The following is a 19,392-nucleotide window of genomic DNA, read 5'->3' on the forward strand; positions in this document are numbered from 1 at the left end:
CATTTTTTCCATCCTTTCCTCATCAGGAAAGTTTCTATTTTTATTGTTTGTAGTTGCATTTTCTGTTTGAGTCGTATAGGTTGAGTCTTAGTCTAGTTATTATACATAGATCTTTATTTCCTTTTTGTAAACCAACCGATTCATTATTCATTCAATAAGAAAATCAATGGAGATATTTTTACTATCCTTGTTTGTCACTTTTCTCATTCCTTTCGGTTCTTTCATGGAGTTGTGAACTTTGCATTTTAGTTCACTCCTTTACATTGATCATGGATGCCATCTGTTTTAATAAACTCATACCGTAAACTCCCATGAGGTTATCAATAATAGAAAAGTATGTATGCAATGAAAGTTCATGAGTTTTAATGTTTTATATATTGTCATTGTATCATTTGTTATTCATATATATATTTAATTATTATTAACTTTTAAATACAAATAATATAAATAAATTGTCGATGATGTAGTGAGTGTATATAAATTTTTATACTATAATAATTATGTGCTAAGGCTAAGGCCACTCCACTGAAGATTACCCAATTCGGTGGGGCTTCATGCTTAGGAGTGGAATATGAATCACATTACGTCAACAGTGTTAACCTTTACCTGATTAATAAATAAATAATTTGGAAACTATTATCTAGTTGACAAAATTTAAGTGGAGGAACAGGTGTGACAATTCAATTGGTAACTATACCAATATTATTTATTCTCCTATCTACCAAGAAGAAAAATTATTGATTCTCCTAATCTTAGGACATTATCTACACGGAAGAATAATTGACTCCTATATCCATTGCGTGATAACATACTAAACAATTTGAGCCACAAATGTGAAGCCAACAACTACTCTGCTAAAGTCTCTCTACCCCTATACAAATTCACTAATGCTATTTCAGAATGGTAGGTGACTTTTCACCTCACAAGGGGTATATGTAGGGTTAAAAATTATGGGAGGTGGTATTCCCACTTCAATATTTTAACTGTTCTATATCTGAAGATTTTGTTCTTTCAAAATAATATTCATAACATAATGAAACTAACTTCTTCGGTAGAAGTTTTTTTTTATATATAAAACCCCAACTCAAACACTCTGAAATCATTATTACATATCACTTTATGATATAAAGAATAGATTTAATAGAGAGAGAAAATTAATATATATTTGATGAAAAGAGATACCAGGTATATTGCCTTTTCATTAAAGTTATAACAGTAGGGAAATAAGTCTTTCTTTAATACACTTTATGAGAGACTTTTATACTTAAAAATATATAACATATACTAAAAATGAAGAACAACTATAATCATATAGTCAAAATCTTTCATATCAAATTATCAAGAACAAATATATAAAACTAAAACTTGAATGAAAGCGTGCCTTAATATATTCATAGGGAATATATGATAATGAACTTTATATCATCATTTGTCATGTATTCATCAACTCCATGTCCTTTATCCTTGTGCAAATGCATGTTCATATAGAACATGTAGTTGTTTGACCTTCCAATTACAGACCATCATTAGCCTTAGTTTCTCCTCTAACGGGATGAAGAGAATGATTTTATGTCTTATATGATAGTCTACAATTGGGGACCATAACCCTTATTTATAAAAAGTTTATAGCCTTTCATGAAGGGTGATGCTACTTGATGTTCTTATTTCAATTTTGCCCATCATAAAATAGAAATAAGACTTTAGATTTCTACACGATAATTTTCATGACAATTATGTCTATAGTCATATACCTTACTTATCACTTTAATTTGACTACTTAGAATAATAACCTTAAACATACTTAAACATTGCATATATGACCCAAATTTTTTTACAATAACGTTTTATATTTTTTATTCACAAATATTTCTCATATGATAACTTTATGTGACCACTACTATATTAAAATAATAAGTGTACACGATTGATTTTGGTATAATTTTATATTTCACGATGTTAACAAGGAGCCCAATTCATAGCTTTTTTTGTTCATACTCGGGAACAAATACAATAGGAAACCAAATTGAAGCTGAAAGAGAGTGAACAAAATTTATTTTGATGCTCATGTTAAATTAAATATTAGGAAGCTTTTCATTTCATTATTATCACAATATCTATCTTTGATTTGAGATTGGGTAGTTGAGGAGATGAGACATTAAAGGAATCAATAAAGTTTTGATGTGATTGTGTCCTTCAATCCCATGATAATGGGATGATGAATAATCTTTCTGATAAGCTACGTTAAAATCATAAGTAGAGAAGAAAAGCCCTTTTCCCATAATTTATGGCTGCAACTCAAATTTTTTTAGAATATGAACTCAAGAGAACAATCTCAACTCTACAACTATTCTTTAAAAATAATAAATGAGTGGAAAGGAAAGTAGTACTGCTATGCACGAGTGTAGAGATTGGCATGATCTATGGGTCAAAGAAAAGTGGGAGAGTGATCTGGTCTTTTGGACCAATTTGAGGACAAGAAGATTAAAGTATGACCTCAAAAAGTTTATCATGGGTTGACAGAGTAAGCTGAAGTAAAAAGTTGTAGTATAACGTTTTAAGCTTTTTTATTAGGTGGCAAATTCTTTATAGGAAAAAAAATGTATGTATCGAGAATGTAAGGATTTTTTACACTGTCATTATATTATTCATCCTTCATTTTTAATAATGATTGACTTGTAAATAAAAATGATACAATGAATGATTAATGATACACTGACTATGCATAAATTTTTATATTATCAATGCATAAATATTACCCTCTTAAATATGTATTTTACATAAATTTACGGATTAAAATGTATAATTTTTATTAAATATTAACAATATCTATTTGTCTTTAAGTATTCTCTTTTATAAATATCATTCCACTTGACATATCAATTTCTAACATGTTATTAATCATTACCATTAAGATTTAGAACTTCTTAAGTAGCTCTAAATTATGTGAAAGTTTTGGACAAATGGGAAAGGCAAATGTATTTTATTGGTTTGATCGAATATTTCATCTTATGGTAAACTTTTCAATTTCTAAACTTATTACATATATTATTTCATCAATGAATATATAATTACATAATAGATGAATTTCTTTTAAATAGTACGCTAACAAATAGTTGATTTTTTGTTTTGTTTTCTGTTGGTTTAGTTGTGTTTAATTCCTTTAAGAGTACAAAGAACAACCCATTAAATAAATACAATTTTCTTTCATTAAAATATTATTTTGATACTTGGTTTAAGACCTGCCATTACTTGATGAATCCCTTTCTGTTAAATTAAATTAAAGTCAATGGTTAGAATTGGTTTAAGAGTATAGATTGTCACACCATCCAGTAAATGCATCCTAAGTGCTATATATTTCAATCAAAGAGTACGGATCTTCTTCATTAATGGAAAGACAATTATATGATTTTATATGTGTTTTCAATGACAAAAGTATTATTATATTGTATATAAAGGATAAAAATGTCTTACCATATTATTGTCCATTAATATACAAACATGTTTGTACCTAACTTTCTTCACATACATTATGGTTATAAAATTAAAATGCCATTAATCACATGGAATCATAAAGTCAATATTAATTGCCCCACCACCAATTATTTGTTAGTTTGGTATCTCTAGTTCCAATATATCTTCTGTTGAGACAAAAGAGAACACAAATGGAACATTTTGAAGAACACGGTTCACTTTTACAAGATACACTTTTGCAGGTTCCTATTTATCTTATCTAGCTTTGTCATCTTCATATCATATGCATCAAAAAAATTTAATATTCAAAGGAAAGTCTTGCACATAATAGCATTGACTTCCTCAAATGTAACACAAGCATGTGCATATAAGGTCTATGATAGAAGGAGCCAAGTTGATTCACAACTATTTTCATCTTATAGTGAAAAGTGGTAATATAAATTTTCTAGACATTTAAGATTTAGTTCAACCAATTGTTCAGCTCTTATAGTTTTTTATTTTCCACTACTCTGTAGAATTACTCACTTTTATTATCACTGTTAGACTATGTTGCTGTGTAAATTTCAGATGTTCCAGATTTTATATTATTGTCATTATTTATTTTTTGCAGTATGAAGAGTACCATCACACAGAAGATGGGTCAGTTAACAGCAAGGGAGAGCTTGCTGTCAAGACAGAAACTGGGACATGGAAAGCATGCCCCTATGTTCTAGGTGATCAGTTGTTCTATGTTTTACTCTTTTGCTTATGTATCCTCCAATAGTATAATTTGATTTTCAGCAGTGAACATTGGTAGTGACACACTCTTTAGCCTATTTTCTTCGAGTAAAACGGTAGCCTAGTGCACAAGACTCTCACCTAATGAGGTCTGAGAATGATAGATGTATAAAGTCTTACTCTCATAAACAAAGAGTTTGTTGGAGAATTTGAATCGATGACACACTCTTTGGTAAAAAGGGTGGCCTAGTACACAGGGTCCCACCCAATGGGTCTGAGGAAGGTAGATGTATACAGTCTTATTCTTGTAAGCGAATAGCATGTTATAGTATTTGGACCATGACCTTCAGTGAGTTCATGCAATTTATGGTTTGTTTGAGAGTTGGATTTTGGAGGGGAAGGCTTGGGAGCCATGAAATACACTTGCAAGATGATTCCCAAGCCTTCATTTTCCTTTCCTTCCCCTCTAAAATCCAACTCCCAAACAAACCCTTGGTGGATCCCACATGAAATCGACCAATAAAGATTGTATTAAAGAGTACATCCACATTTCTCTTCTGAATCTAACATGTGATATGTGATGCAGGTAGTTTCTTTTGTGAACGTTTGGCCTACTATGGGATTGCCAGTAATCTTGTGACTCATCTCACAGCCAAACTACATGAAAAACATGTTTCTGCTGCAAGAAATGTTACCACTTTTCAGGGAACATGCTATCTTACACCTCTCATTGGGTCCTTCTTTGCTGATGCTTATTGGGGAAGATATTGGACAATTGCTGTGTTCTACGCAGTTTATCTCATTGTAAGTATACTTAACTGAAACAATGACATGATTTTATCAATGTTGAATTCCTCATGGACTTGGTATTGAACATATTTACTCACATGTAGTGTTTGGTGTGTGGACAGAACAGAATTGAATGAAATGTTCTGTTTGTTCTTTTAGGTTTCACCCCGTTAATGGAATCGAAATGCCTCACTATTAATGATCCAGTTTTTGGATCCAGATTTAAACTCAAACCGCATTTTAAGCTTAAACAAATTGGATTTAATCAGAACTAAGAAATGTACTTATCCCACCCCACTAAAGTGATCCAGGTTAGAGTTTCAGAGTCATCATGTCATGTTCTATTCTAGTTCTAAATACTAGAACCTATATGTTATGTTCCATCTTGTTCTAACATGTGTATCATAAGCTACCACTGTTTTAGTTCAAGTCCATTACCCTCCTTCTATTTCAATAACTTTGAATAAGAAGGATTGTGACTTGTGAAACTGTGTTGATCCTTGTAAAATCATGCTCAAAACCATGCAGCATAAGATCCTGCATTTATTCTTCTTCAATGAGAAGTCTTCTACTTTTTATTGTGACTTACTCTCTAAAACAGTGCATGCTGTAATTTGTTGTGTTTCTTAGATTGTATATATGAAAATGGTTTATTCATGCAAAAAGGATCCAATTGAGGTCAAATTTTCTATATTTTGTTGGAGAGTCCTTGTTTGCAATTCTACAAAGCATGGTCTTATATCGTTCATATCTGCACTAATACCTTATTTTCCACTTTCTTTTTATGTTGCTATTGTATTTTTAGATGACAATTATTTTCTGCAGGGAATTAGCATATTGACTCTTTCAGCAACCATTCCTGGATTGGAGCCAAATGAATGTGTTAGTTCTTTGTGCCCATCAGCTACGTTATCTCAAACTGCTGTATTCTTCCTCGGTCTCTTTCTAATTGCACTAGGGACTGGTGGTATCAAGCCGTGTATTTGGCCATTCGGGGCAGATCAGTTTGACGATACGGATCATAAGGAAAAAGCGAGTAAAGGATCATTCTTTAATTGGAATTACTTCACTAGTAACACTGGTGCACTTGTAGCAACCACTGTATTGGTATGGACTGAAGAAAAAGTTGGATGGGGAGTTGGATATGGCATTGCTACTTTCTTTATTGGTATTGGAATCATAATCTTCTTTCTCGGTACCCGCGTCTATCGATATCATAGGCCACGCGGCAGTCCTCTTACGAGAATTTTCCAGGTGATTGTTGCTTCTCTACATAAAAGGAAATGTAAGGTTCCTCAGGAGAGTAGTCTCCTATATGAAGTAGAAGTGGAGAATTCCTCCATAGAAGGAAGTTCTACACTACAGCATAGCAATGGATTGAGGTATGTCAAGCTTCAAACAACTATCAATTTGGAATTATTGTTGCTTAATATGTATCCTAAAATATATGTTAGCATAAACTTCTCTATCATTTTAACATGTATAGCCATTATTTATGGCATTCCTCTCTGAGGTGAATCTAGAAATGAATTGCCAAACATGTTTATTCCTGTTAAGATTGACCACAAATGGTGGAAATACAAATATTCTTCCTACATTAGCATGACAGATTTTATATTTTTTGTTTTCTCAAAAGAATAGCTTAGAGAATTCGCATCGATCTGATTCCATTTACTTCTGTTGGCATACTAATTATCCTTGTAGGGGCATTCTAGATTCTATACTTATGTAAAAAAGGAAATGACAGTTTACTTCTCTACAATAATTGAGTTTATGCTTAATCTTGTCTAGGTGCCTTGATAAAGCTGCAGTTATATCAGATACAGAAAAAGAGAGTCCTGAAGTAACTAACCCATGGAGGCTTTGCACAGTAACACAGGTGGAAGAGTTGAAGATTTTGATTCGCATGTTTCCGATCTGGGCGACAGGAATCATCTTCTGTGCAGTCTATGCTCAAATGTCTTCATTGTTTGTTGTACAAGGAAAGTTGATGGATGCAACTATTGCTTCTTTAACTATTCCTGCAGCCTCACTTTCAACTTTTAACATCATTGGTGTCATAATTTGGGTTATCATTTACGACCGAGGGATCGTTCCAATTGCGAAGAAGTTCACAGGCAATGCAAGAGGCTTCTCAGAATTGCAAAGGATGGGAATTGGCCTAGTTCTCTCAATAGCTTGCATGTCAAGTGCAGCAATATTAGAGAACAAGAGATTACAAATAGCAAAAGAGCTTGGACTAGTTGATAAAAATGTGCCTATACCAATTAATATATTATGGCAGGTTCCTCAGTATTTCTTGCTAGGTGCTGCTGAAGTATTCACATTTGTTGGGCAGCATGAATTTTTCTATGAACAAGCACCAGATTCGATGCGAAGCTTCTGTAGTGCATTGTCACTTCTGACAAATTCATTGGGCAATTATCTTAGCTCTTTGATTGTTACTATTGTTGCTTACATTACTACAAGGGATGGAAGTCCAGGATGGCTACCAGATAATTTGAATAAGGGTCATCTTGACTACTTTTTCTGGCTTTTAGCTGGACTCAGTTTCTTTAATATGTTAGTGTACATTGTCTATGCTAGAGGATACAAACAAAAGGCTTATAATAGGAGTTTTCCTCAAAGTCATTGATTGTAAGTCCAACTGAATCCTGTAGGTTTGTTTGCGAGTTTAGTTTTCGAGGGGTTGCGATGAAAATAGATGTATTTCTTGGCTTTCATATCTTCCATTTTTTCGTCCTCAAAACTCAACTCGTAAACAAATCCTTATGGTCTATTTGCGAGTTGATTATTGGAGGGAAATGGAGGGAAGAGAAAAACTTCAAAGCCATGATATACGCTTGCGAGATGACTTTCAAGCTCTTTCCTTTCCTTCCCTTCTAAAACTAACTCACAAACAGACTCTTAGAATTTGTTTACGACTTTGTTTCTCGAGAAGAAGAGAAGGCTTGAGAGCTATTTCATTTCGCCTACTCTTTGAAAATTAAATCGTAAACATATCCTAAATGTATCTATATGAAATTGTATGCTAAGATGTTGAATTCTTTTTTAACATTGGGCTGTATTGAAATATTTCAATTAGCTAAATAATGAATATAGGCATATAATGTTTACTATTTTTTTAATCTTAGACATCTATTTTATTGGTTTTTCTTTATTTTCAACATTCCCTTTAAGTTTTTCAAGTTCTCACAGACAATCCATGAAATTAAAGTTACCCTAGACCAATGCATGTAAGTAAGGAATCAAATAGGACTTTTTTCTTTTAAAAAAAAAGTGTAATATGGCAATTTACTTTATTTAAAATTCTGTGGTAACATTAGCATCTATGTTTTTTTAAATGTACTAGTTTATATCAATAGAAGTCTCTTGAATGAACACAATGCTGTGGCTCTATTTGTTTGATTACAAAGTTATTTTCTTAGAAAGAAATTTTTAATTAAATGTTAAAATATAGAAAATATCAAATAATTGAAGGAAAATTTAATTTAAGGTAATCAAATTAAAAATTAAATAAATCTTATGAATACTAAGGGCCAACTTTAATAAAGAACTTTAGTATTTATTCAAGTTCCATTTAATGTACCAAATTGATACCTGATACCTTACATGGTAAGTTAGGATTGATTAACATCTATATTGTCATAAACCAAATGCAATGAGGAAAGTGATGGACTAAATTAATAATATTAATGACTAAAATAGATTTATGGTACAAATCTCAAAAACTAAAAATGACTTTTTACTCCAAAGAGAAACTTATGCATGAATCAATGTCAGTATAATACCTACCACAAGGTAAGCCACCAGCTCCTACCAACTTCACCGTTGAATTTTAATCCCCACTCATTCATGACATAATAGAATCTCATTCCGCATTAATATAAGGCAACGTTATGACATGAAAAATATTAGTTTTAAAATTGTTTAATTTTGAAATCAAATCTAACCTATCTCGTTTAACACTCAAGTTCATATAGTAACTCAGACAATTTGTTGCTGGGAAAGTAAATGAATGAATTCAAATCTCATATATCTCTCTGGCACTTTGCGTTAATAATCCTGGTGTCGAAGGTCTAAGTAGGTTTTTATAGCATAAAGGAATAGTATTATATATTTTTTAACAACTCGAGCTTTCTTAGTGCCATAGAGACGGGTATCTTATTATTCAGTTGGATACATATTTTGATTTAATAACAATATATAAATAAGTATAATTATTATTCGATAAGTGATATATGAGAAATTGATTCAATTAAAGTGAAATTGGAAATATGTAAACTTGTTAAATTTATATTTGAGACAAAAAATTATGTTTTTGTACTTTTTAATGAAATTATGGTCTTTCCGAACTTTGAATACCACATGCTCCCCTAATCCAAATTTTCATTAAAAAAATCTAGGTTAAAATTCAAACAACTTTGACTTGAATATAAATACACCAAGGTTAGAAATTCATAATATATCCAAAAAAAAATTGGTTAATAAAAAAGTACATCATTAGAAAAAAAACTTTCAATAGAAAGCCTATGTAAATATTCTAACTACATAAATTTTGACACTAAGAACCACACACAAATGACACTTTTGCTGCCGTTAGATTATGCATGGAGCAATCAATATCCACACAAACTACAATGCCAATGAAGTAAACAAAATTCCACATAATTGATCCATTCAAAGTTCAAACCATAGGATAAAAAAAGATGGTCCATAACACCAAACCCATGATTTCTTTTTTCTTCTACTTCTTCTCATCTTTTCAACTGGGCCCCTTAACAGCATGCCATCAAGTGGGACCCATTTCTTATATGACTTTCCATATGGTGGAAGGATATTTACTAATATGATCCCAACAATGGTATTGAGAGAGAAAAAAATATTAAGGTCCTAAAAGAGAAACGGTTGGTAACAATACCATACCAGGGTCCATGTAGAAAAAACACAAAAGGAAAAGCTGAAATTTGAATTATGTCTCTTTGGGGGCATGTCTTTTCCTTAGTCTTGTGCTTTTTTACATTTAATGTAGCAGCACAATATGATGATAACATTGCAATTATTTAGTTCCCCGCATTATATAACCAAGGAAATATATATTTTTTAAAGTAAAGTCCCAAACACATTTTCAGAATCCCAAGAAAACATGCTACTTTTATTCTTAGCCCTGCGTTGACTGAGTACAACTACTACAGTTTGTTTTCTTAAAACTCGTCTATTGGAATGATATTGGTTGTCTCATGTGTCACTTTTTATATCTTATATCGAGTTGGTGAAAATAGAGCAAGTTTTTGAATATTACATGTTATCCTTAATAAGAACATTTTCAACTAAATTGTGTTAAAAAATAAGTCTATCTCATTCTCTTACATATAATTTAAATAATTTTTGAACTACTTATTTCATAGTTAATAATTGATTTTGAGATGAACGTTAATATAAAAGATATATTTTAATCATAAGTTAACAATAACTCTTCCCTTCATCCTTCGTCTGATAGACTTTTATGGAAGATGCATGTATATTTGGAAATAATTCATATATTAACTAACTCATTTTCTTTTACATAATTTAAATATTTACTAGTTACTTCTCTCATTGTCAATTGGTAGATCGAAACCTTAACAAATTAAATATATAAATAAGAACTACTGATATTAATTTTTAAAACATTATAACATTGCAATCTTACCATCATCTAATATTATTTACTAATCGATAGATTAATGATAAAAAAGATAAAGTGAAATAGAATATATTTTTCCATCCAAGTCTCCATGCTTTTTCTAATTTATTCCACAACTTATACATAAATAGACCCATTTCCCATCATTTTTTTTTGTAGGAACCAAGACACAAACTGTAGATACACACCTCAGTTATTACAACATGAATGAGCTTCATTCCCTAGCTTATACTACTACTAGCCTCCACAATTCTTCCCTAAGTTGGGATTATCATCACAACCTTGGAGTTCTCAACTCAGACAAAATGTCTTTAAGTACGATACTTTTCTTTATCTTTATATATTTCCTATGATTTCTTTCTATGATGTTTGTTCCTTGGATAACTAAATGTAATATATTATATTACATGGTTTTATTATAGCTAGAGTGTTACAATGATTGTTGATATTCAATATGCAGTGCCAACTATGGATGGAAATGCAACATCATTCTCATCACATCAAGAGTACTCTGATTTCTCATCTGGGTATCTTGAAGATGCTTTGATTGAATTTACTTCCAAACGTAGACGCATGATGCCTTGTTCTGATGAACAAAGCAATAGTAATTCAACTGAGGAGTTTGAAAAGGTATATAAGAATAATCTGTTTTTGAATACTTACCCTTTTTCATTAGTTTGAATTAATTGTTCTTGGAATGAGACTTTATATTATGTATCTTCAGAGCTTATGGAATTTCAATTTCAACTCCATATGGCACCAACAACAAGTAGAGACTTTCAACTGCATGAGCCATATAGAAAGGATTTTTGGATTTTCAGGTATCTTTTAGTTCAATATATCACTTTTGTAATTAATTATTAGAACATGGATCCCAAAGAAAAGAATGAAAGGAAATTATACTATTGATAATTGTTTTTGGTTATGCCTCTACTACCTTTTCTGATTTGTTATATGATATAATATTTTAGATGAGCATATAAGCAAATCAAGGAGCTTTATGAGCGAGGAACCAAATGTTCTTGTAGCAGAAACTAAAAAACCAGAAGAGACAATAAATGCAGAATCTGAATCTCCAAATTCATGCTCATCTTCCTACAAAGAACCAGTGATATCCAAGACCACAGAAGTTAATTTACTCTACAAAGACCCCACAGTTACCCCAACGAGTACATTTTTATTCCCTATCCCTCACTCTCTCTTCCAATATTCCTTTGTGTAATTGTATTCTCATATATATATATTCTATAAATATACATACTTATAAAAATATCACCTTATATCTACTGAAACTTTTACATTTTAATTACTATTATAGGCTTGTTCTGCCGTATAATTTGATGTTAGACATGTAAACGTATATTTGTTGTGTAATTAGCATTTTTCAAAAGAATAATGCTACCCACTTACACTTATAAACACGATCCCTTATATATTTATACAATTTGTACCAATTTGGTATAATTAGCTTTTAAATTTATACTCTAATTCTACCACCTTATTCATACATCAACAATGCTATTTGTAGACTCAAGTTTGCACATCAAACTTACTTTTTGAAGAAAAAAAATGAGGGTCACATAAATGTGAAACAAACAAAACATTATATTTTTCATAAACAACAACCATATAGTATACTAAAATAAAGTTTTAAATTGTGACTACAATATTGCAGTTGTAGTGATCACCGTAATCGCATCACACCACAATTGCAGTGTGACATCGAATCACAATCAGGTGGCCGTATCGGGCTACAATGCAACCGCATCGGAACAAATTCAAAAACATATTTTTTAATTACAAAATAATTTACACAAGAACAACCGCAATGATCACAATCACAGTAACCACAAACCTTAGCTTACAATTTAAAACACTCTACTTCTAACCTTATGATGTTATACATAATGAACAGGTATAAGTGATGAGATGATAAGAAAGAAGAAGGTTATAACAAGTGGTACAAGAGTGGTATATCCGTTTGCAATGGTGAAACCAGGAGGAAGAGAAGGTGATGTGACATTGAATGACATAAATGAGAGAATCCTAATGCCTCCAACAAGGCCAGTGAGGCACCCAGTTGGGGACTTTGCATGTCGGCCATGCGTATCAGCACAAGGTCCAGGCCTTTCAGGGAAAGCAGTGGTGGCCCTTACAAGAATTCATACCCAAGGAAGAAGAGGAACAATCACTATTATCAGAACAAAAGGTTAATTGAAGCAGTGTTATATTATGTACTTATGTTATGTAATGTTGTTATTTGGCCTACCTTTTTTCACTTGAAGAAACAGCTTTTTGAGGGCCTTATTTGCTTTGTTTTCAGTCCTTCTAAATTGTAAAGATGAAAAGTGATATGTGTATGTATAATGTGTCATATATGATATAATATATATAGTTGCAGCAACCTTATGTTAAAGCTGATCATTCTCACAGATTGAGGACCAGCATCAACAATTATTTTTCCTGTCTGGGTTGTAGAAAGGAAATTATGTAAAAGAAATAAAAAGAAAAATAATTTAAAAAAAGAAAGCAACACAAAAGATAGTAGCAGAATGATATCAAGGTTTTCTGCCATTGTTTAGGATTTTTGGTTCATTGATAAAGACACACCAATAGATGGAATTGCTTCGCCAACCCCCACTTTTTTCTTGGTCAGGGTTGGACCTTGGAGGACAAGGATCACTTGTCCCACAATTTTCCTGTTTCTCTGTCTCGGACCAATCAAATATGACAAAATAATATTAAAATATTAATTTCTGATTTTATAATTTTTCTTTTTAAATGAATGAAACTCTATGATTGACTTAGTACACCAAATGGAACATGAATGGGGACATATGATCTCCATTCCAAAATGCTACATCTATTAGTATTATGTATTGTATGGTTAAATTAAAATGTCTATTATTTATATATATATATATATATATATATATATATATATCGTAAATGTAAAGATTTATACAACAATTAGTACTTCCGTCATTATTTATTTGTATTACATTTTTTAAATAATCGATGATAATATATAAAACATAAATGATGGATGATATAGAGTAATAATGTTTAAAACTATTATAATGTTATAACATTCATCTTTTTGTTCCTCAAATTAAAATGGGGTATACAACTGTAAAGCATTTACAACTTAGAGCAGGTAAGATATTTAAAATTTGATTTACCAAATATAAAAAAGGAAAATGGTTATGCATGTAATTTTTTTACAATTTACACTGCTAAGTACTAACTCACCATCTACCATTTATGTATACGACTTTAGATTGTCATTGCACACTCATTAGAGTAAAAAATAAGAACTCCTGCAATTTAATTTAGTAATAAAATTTAACAAAATCCATTATAAGGAAGGATTGCTTTATATAAGCAAATTTAATACTGAAGCCAATATTCTTCCTCTTTTTCTTTTTTTTCTTCTTTTCTCTTTCCCTTTAGTGACAAGATAAACACTACTTTTACAATACAGACATACAGAAGAGAATAAGGCACACCTAAACTTATGGCTACCCCTAGTCTTTTACCTTTCTTTTCAAGAACTGAAGCTAAAACTTAATCTTACTATATTCCCATCTTTGAATTGAGTGCTTAAATATATGCACAGTCAATCTGCTTATGTTTATCTGGAAAATTATATGTAACACCATTTAGAAGCAATTTTTCTACTTTTAGCAAATTAACTTATATACTAGCATAATCAATTATTAGTTTTGTAATATATATATATAGGCTTAGATTCTCATGCTATATTTAGTGCACACTAAAGAGCAACAATATATAACAAATAGGGTGAATAGTAGCCAGTGAATCTCAAGAACTAGTACCTCAATCATTAGTCCTGTGCTTAATATTATATAATGTAGTTGTTAGCATTAAAAGGCCCGAATTCTTCATGTTCCCTTGTGATATATATGGCATCTTTCACCTAAGTCAAACCCAAATCAAATTTAAACATCAGATATTAGAGACAAAATCTAATATGGGACCGCATGAAATATTAATTAATTACTCATTTATTAGAGAAATCTAATACATTCCAACAAATAATATTTCTATTAATTCATAGTCCACTTAAAGTTGATACATGTTACATTTATTTATCAATAAGACACTTGTCTCAATAAGTTCTTACTAAATATTTAGATAAATAATTCAATTTCTAAGAGTTACACTCAATGGAATAGACAATTATACATTTAGATTAGATTAATTGATTTCTTAGTGGGTAAGAAATTACTGAAAGTTATACCAAACAATGATATTCTATTATTTTTTATAGTGTTTATGGGGCAAAATTGAATTCATTAGTGGTATTTGATCTCATGACCCAATGAGGTGTAGACCAACCTCACTTGAGGGGAGCAACTACGACAACTGTACGGCAAAAGTGTGAACAACTTATCTGACCTAAAATGTAAGTGGGGTTTGAGTCATTGAGTGGAAGATATCTGTTATGTGTTGTTTTGTTGTCTCATGCACCAACCATATATTGTCATTATTAGCTCAACTAGTCGCTTCTGACTTTTTCACTTTTCAATTTAATTTCTTGGACCATCTTTTTTATGTTATATATGTTGCACCATTTTGATATCTATGGTTATATTGAGTTTTATATTTTATTTGTTATCTTTCTTGCAAATATTTGTTATAAATTTGATGTGAGAAAATTTACTTAAAAACTGTTATCCGCTTAATAACATGGAAAACTTATCATTAGTATTAGTAGTGAAACTCCAAATAAATGATGACTTGAAAATAAATAATCAAATGACTGCCTTGGGTTATCTCGTATGCATGGAAACGCAATGATTGGCTTAGTTAGGCCTTTTAGAATTTATAAAAAAAACATTAGACCATGTTCCTTATATAATTCTAGATAGAATAATAATGAGGTAAAACTATTCGTAGTATTGTGACTTCAATATTTGAATATCCGAATATTATATATATATACAAAGCTCCTATACTTACGTGAAAGATTCAAAGAAAGAATATTATGTGAATTCATAATAAGCATTGAGCAATCTTTATTTATTACAACATTCCCATTTCGTGCATGTGATATTGTAGTCACGTAACTGCAACTTCAATTATTATGTTATTCTTTGTAAAGTTCTCCCTCAAACTTAATATTCTGTGTAATATATGTGATTTTTTCCGGACATATAATTTTAAATGGTTGACATAACCTTTAAAAAAATATTTATATGGACATAGAAAGCAGTGTAATGTGTATACTTTTTGTATCTTAAAAATGAAAATATATCATATGCAAAATACATTCCTGAATCTAGCATCCATATCATTGGTGGACGAACAGTGAGATAAAAATCGTTTGTTTGAGAAGTGATATTGATGGTGTAGGCTTTTCAAGGCCAAACAAGAAGGTAGACCATTTATATATTTAATTTAACAGGTTATGTATTTTATATAAATTTGGTTTCCATACAAAATTTAATCTAATTGACGCATAGAAATCATGTGTGTGTTGTCATAAAAAATATGCATAAAAATGTTAGGAATTTTAGTAATTTAATTTACATAAGATTCAAATCTTAATTTGCTCTGACAATGAGTTATATCTTTCATATAACTAATAGTATTTTTTCGTTTAGGGTTTAGGAGTATATGACTCCCTTTTGTATGCTTTTTGTGGTGAGTTGGAGGAATCCATTAGTCACTTGTTCTTTTCTTTCTAAACATCCTACATTATTTGGCAAAGACTATATTCTTACTTTGGACTTACCTCTATTATTCATAATGAAGTAAATACTCATTTGTCAATTCATGCATCTTTGTTACGGATGGACAACAAGAAAATTCATTTGTGGATGGCTCTTTGGTTTGTCACAATTTGGACTCTTTGGCATACTAGGAACAAATGTATTTTTGAGAACAAGCGTTTTCACCTTGATGAGATGATGGAGCTTATTTTGCTACATTCTTGGAGTCTTATCAATGTCCGCTTCCATTTCTTTTCTTTTTCTCTAGCTGATTGGTTGAGGAATCCTTCAAATGGTATTCTTCCGTATTATTTATAGAGATTTAGTGGATAGGAGTACCACTTGTTCTCCTAATTTTTCTTTATCTCTATATTAATTCTCTTATTGCTATAAAAAATAATAATATTTTTTCGTTAACTTAAATTCAATACAAACTTTTTTAGATTTATAATACTTTCACTTAAACTTGTTGAATAAATTTTGAAACTCACCACTTAATTAATAATGACAAATATAATACTTGAGAAAATGCTGACCCCTCTAATGCCTTTCCAATTCAATCTTTAGCTGGCATCAGCCTGGGCTAAGTAGATCAAAGAATGCCCCCCAAGTCAAGATCCCCTCTATTCTTAAATGCATGACCAATTAATGAGATCCAAAAATATAAATGGAAGTGGGTTCCACGCAAAAGAAAATCATCATTCATCATCTACTAAAGAATACATATTTGTCCATTCGAGCAATAGTACTATTAAGGCAACCAAAAAGATGTATTCAACTAGGATATTTTTAAACGGTCATTTCACTCCTTTATCATTTAGATTTTATTATTATATTATTTAGGTTTAAAGTAATATAAATGGATGGTAAATTATATATAAATATTTATATTGATATAATGTATAAATATTTGACTCATTAAAGTATTAGAAAAATTATAGAATTCATGATTTCAATTGAATTATGATTTAAAATTAAATAAATTTATTTCAAAATCAATAATATTAGTCCTGAATCAAATAATAATTTTTCAAAATATTAGCTAAAACAAAATAAACAGTCTAATATTAGAACCCTATTTTAGAATATATGCCATTATGCTATTTCTTCTTTGTACTTTTATATTTTGGATTTTATCTTGACATTCTTAATATGAATTGTGACACATAGAACTGACTAGGGCAGGAAGTGGTCACAAGTACAAGAGGCACAGGCAAAAAATAACCCAACTTTTATGTTGAGAGGCACATTAATGAATTGATTAACCTTCAAATAGTCACCTAGAAATCCAATGCAACTATGTTTTGCACTTTGCCTAAGGTTGGAATGCACGTTTAAGGATGAAATTAGAGGTGACAAAATTATCCACAATCAATAATTCATTTAAATTAAATACATTCAAATTCATCTGTTAAAGTTAATGCATTTAAATAAATATAATCTAATGAACAATATTTCTGACCTCACATACATTATTGTTTTTCATAATTTTCACATGTAAATTTAAATACTGAGATTTTTTAAAAATCTTTTTTAAATTCATTTTAAAAATGTTTTATCAAATAATAATTTTTAAATGGATTTTTTTCTTTCAAAAATGTTTTGGTTCAAATTATAAAAAATGGATTGGATATTCATTCATTCAATCTATTAAAATAATATATGGATGGAACAAGGGGTGGCAATATGGGTCGGCCCGACCTGGCCTGACCCGCCTTTGGCCCGCCCAAATATGGGCTGGCCTGACCCTTATTGCTAAAAGGGTTAAACATGCCAGCCCAACCCATATTTGGCAAGGCTGACAAGCTGGTGGGCCGGGCCATTTTTCCTAAAAAATATAGATTTTTAATCAACTTAATCACAATTTCAAAAATAAATATTCATCATGCCCGATAAATGTCTTTTAAAATAAAAAATCACAAACCAAAGTCCACAATCTCATAATAACATATTATTTTCGTTTAAAACTTGTAAGTTTTAAACAATAAGTCAACATAATCTTAAACTTTTAGAATCATAATTCATAATAAAGTTTCCAATTCCTAAGTTTTAAAAATTAGATGTTGTTCTATAGGGAGAAGATACCTCCACTTTTCTATTACTACCACCATCAACGTCTTTCAAATTTTCTTCTTCATCATCTATATTATGTACATGATTAAATTAATGAAGATGAATCAACTTACTCCTCATCCTAGCCATCAATTCTAGAGAAATTCAATGGTTTGAATTAGTAAGTAGATCTAAATCATTAAATATTCCTACAATTGATGGCTATGATGAGGAGTAAGTTTACTTTTTTACTATTGACTCACAAGCTTTCTTTGTTGGTGCCTTATGATTGTTCATTCATCCAAGTTAGAACATTGCAAACACTATATTAATTCAGTAACAATTAGTGTAAAAACTGAACAAAATGAATATTTGAAATTACTATGAACAATGGGTCTTCTGATTTCAACCATGGTTTTGTAAAAAAAGATTTTAATGACTAAGTATATTTGGTATTTTATTTTTCTATATTTGCATATGTCAATTATCTTGATATTATCTTTATAAAGCTATCAATATTCTCAACGCGTTTGAACATTGCAAACACTAACATAAGCATTCACTTAATAAAACTAATAAAATGAGTATTTCAACTAGAAGACTAAATGAAAGAATGAACTGAACTTTGGATATCAATTCATATCAATTCTCATGTTCTAACATATATACTGTCATACATAATTCAAAAATATGTTTAACCAAAATGCATATAAATAGCATCTTTATAATTACTAATGAAAGTATAATTAGTTGTCATGTAATTTTTCATTGTATACAGCTTTAACATAATCTATATCTTTAACCAATAACATAACAATATTGGAAAACTATGAGTTAATCCTCTATGTAATTCTTTCTTTTTTTATTGTTGGCTAGCCAGGCCAGCCCTCTTTGGCCCGTCTAGAAAATGGGCTTCCAAACCGAGCTGAATATGGGTTT

The 19,392-nt window shown here is 30.4% G+C and overlaps 2 protein-coding genes and 1 long non-coding RNA gene across 4 annotated transcripts; 2 read left to right on the top strand and 1 right to left on the bottom strand.

The window, feature by feature from the left end:
- LOC109362977 (protein NRT1/ PTR FAMILY 8.3-like) lies at nucleotides 3,552–7,663 on the top strand. Of its 2 annotated transcripts, none has more exons than XM_019609098.1 (5): nucleotides 3,552–3,703; nucleotides 4,072–4,184; nucleotides 4,775–4,992; nucleotides 5,803–6,359; nucleotides 6,769–7,663. In XM_019609098.1, the coding sequence occupies exons 1-5, from the start codon at nucleotides 3,663–3,665 to the stop codon at nucleotides 7,610–7,612; spliced, it is 1,773 nt and encodes a 590-aa protein (XP_019464643.1). In that variant the 5' UTR covers nucleotides 3,552–3,662; the 3' UTR covers nucleotides 7,613–7,663. The 2 variants fall into 2 exon arrangements, with proteins under 2 accessions (XP_019464643.1, XP_019464642.1); XM_019609097.1 differs by having other exon boundaries at nucleotides 3,553–3,713; nucleotides 4,082–4,184.
- LOC109362979 lies at nucleotides 7,508–8,097 on the bottom strand. Its single transcript, XR_002109463.1, has 2 exons — nucleotides 7,883–8,097; nucleotides 7,508–7,631 (listed from the first exon to the last, which is right to left on the bottom strand). It is a non-coding gene; the product is annotated as an uncharacterized LOC109362979 (long non-coding RNA).
- Nucleotides 10,808–13,092, top strand: LOC109361681. Its single transcript, XM_019607199.1, has 5 exons — nucleotides 10,808–10,978; nucleotides 11,124–11,293; nucleotides 11,388–11,484; nucleotides 11,635–11,832; nucleotides 12,579–13,092. Exons 1-5 carry the CDS (start codon nucleotides 10,867–10,869, stop codon nucleotides 12,875–12,877), a joined length of 876 nt encoding a protein of 291 aa, XP_019462744.1. The 5' UTR covers nucleotides 10,808–10,866; the 3' UTR covers nucleotides 12,878–13,092.

The sequence above is a fragment of the Lupinus angustifolius genome, chromosome LG12 (genome assembly GCF_001865875.1).
Source record: "Lupinus angustifolius cultivar Tanjil chromosome LG12, LupAngTanjil_v1.0, whole genome shotgun sequence".
NCBI classification, from domain to species: domain Eukaryota; kingdom Viridiplantae; phylum Streptophyta; class Magnoliopsida; order Fabales; family Fabaceae; genus Lupinus; species Lupinus angustifolius.